Genomic DNA, 2,339 nt, shown 5'->3' with positions numbered 1-2,339 from the left:
ATAAAGCTTTATGATTTATAAATTTGAAAATGTGTTATCAATAGTTTATTCATAAAATCAAAATAACATCAGTGAGGATAAATAACATAAGTTAAAATACGTAAAAAATATAAAAATATATTTATAATGATTTTGTTTGAAATAAATTTAAAAATATATATTTCTCATAAGTTTTTTTTTTTCAAGAATTATAAATTACTCATTTATTTAAAAAATTCACATTCATAAAGAGAAAAAAAGTATAGCTTTTGTTTAAATAAATGAAGAACAGCATGATATATTTAAATTAAAAACAATATATAATAAATCGTTTTAAAAATATATTCAATTAATTACATTCAGCCATAAAAAACATAAAAAAGAGTATAATAGTTAAAAATATAATATACTTCACCAGAATAGTGAATTTGTATTAATTTTAATTTTATATATTAAATTAAATGTGCACATAATTATTATAATACAAGATTAGATAAAACTTTTATATGTATAATTTTTATATATATAACACATAACTTATTGCAAATTAATATCAATATCAATTTAATATTTTTTGAAACATAAAAGATATATCCGCTATAAAAGAGTACTAATTTATAGAAAAAGTACACATAATAAGAACTAGACAAATATAGACACAAGCTAACTGTTATAATTATTTAATAAATAGTTCTTTCTTTTGTAGTTATTAATATATATAAATATATTATCTATGATATATATTAAAATTTATATGTATAAATTGAGGAATTCTTTTGAGAACATAACATCACTAGGCATAAATTAGATCATTAATAGTAACATGAAAAACCCCTTTTCCGAAAAAAATGTATTTATTATAACTATAGTTAAACTTTATTTCCCCATAAGCAAAATTAATATTTCAAGAATTTTTCCAGTTCTATGAAACCAATTAAAAACTTATTAAAAGAACTAACGATAATACAAATACACATGTACCATCAAAAGTACCAATAAATAAATAAACAAAAGTCCACCAATTTGCATACTACTTATACTTTCATAATAATAAATAGCTAGAATTGTTAATATAATTGCAGTTAAAAAAACTACAACTGGTAGAATAAATGCTAAAGCAGTACTAATACAAGCTGAAAAATTTAAACGTTTTTTCAGAGCTGAATCTGAGAATTTCATGCATTTATCTATAAGATTATGTTCAATATGTAGTATCTTTTCAAAAAGATTACCTATCACATAAAAGGTTTTACACATAAAGGATTCACATTTCATAACTAAATTTTTGGCTACTGTTCTCGATCTATCTTTATCCTTATGTTCTACTTTTCCATCGTTTCCTGATTCAACATTATCACCTTCATTTTCTATATTGCGATGTTGATTTCTAATTAACATACTTTTTAATCTTACATTGTTTTCTTCCTTCTCAATTTCTGATAATAATATATTAGTTCTTGAATATAATTCTCTATTTGATCTGAATTTATTATCTAAATATTCATCAAAGATACACTACAAAGAAAAGAAATTAACTTAATTATTTATAATGTGATATGCTTATTTACTCATTAAGAATTTTTTTTTTATTAATATATTTATATATAAATAATATGAATTTTCAAAGAATATAAAGAGAATTTTCTTGGATGTTATCACTATACCATATAACTTAAAGCACAATTTGTCCAAATAAAATTGATAAATATAAAAGTTTTTAATAGAATAAAATACATTATTTTTCCATTCATTTTAGAATTTCATAAAGTTATAATATATTGAACTAAATTAAAAATTCACTCGAAATTCAAAATGTACTAATAAAAGGGCAATGTGGTACTGCTAAGGTTTTTATTCATTTTTTCTAAGAAAAAGCATTAAATTGAAGAGATAAAATACATACATTATGTATGAAAAAAAATGCAAATTTTAACTATATTTTATTAAATATTTCTGATAAAGATTAACTCATAAAAAAAGCAGTACTCATTAAAATAATTATACATATAATTTATTTTGTTAAATAAATTCTAAAAAAAATATAAGTATTTTATTTATAAAACATAACAATTAAAAATTTTTGTTTTTAATATGTTTCGAAAAGAAAATAAAATATTCTTATTTAATTAGCGTTTAAATTTTTTATTTTAAATATACAATAAAAAAAAAGTATATGTGCTACTGATAGGTACTTTAACACATTTTAACAATATAGCTAATAATATTTTGTTATTTTCCTTTACAATAAAAATTTTCTGTACATATTACATTTTTTCATAATTATATTATAATTGAAAAATTTAAACAAATATAACGAATATAATAACATTTTTATGAGTAGAAAAAAAAAAAACGTTTAT

The 2,339-nt window shown here is 18.9% G+C and overlaps 1 protein-coding gene across 1 annotated transcript; it reads right to left on the bottom strand.

The window, feature by feature from the left end:
- Positions 1–933: 933 nt before the first annotated feature.
- Positions 934–1,730, bottom strand: MKS88_003445 (uncharacterized protein; the record flags this gene model as incomplete). The annotated part of the gene is made up of 2 exons (XM_067216537.1): positions 934–1,494; positions 1,644–1,730. 2 exons carry the CDS (start codon positions 1,728–1,730, stop codon positions 934–936), a joined length of 648 nt encoding a protein of 215 aa, XP_067073174.1.
- Between the last annotated feature and the right edge of the window lie 609 nt (positions 1,731–2,339).

Source organism: Plasmodium brasilianum, chromosome 10 (assembly GCF_023973825.1).
Source record: "Plasmodium brasilianum strain Bolivian I chromosome 10, whole genome shotgun sequence".
NCBI lineage: Eukaryota > Apicomplexa > Aconoidasida > Haemosporida > Plasmodiidae > Plasmodium > Plasmodium brasilianum.
This window is presented reverse-complemented; position numbering and strand designations above follow the sequence as displayed.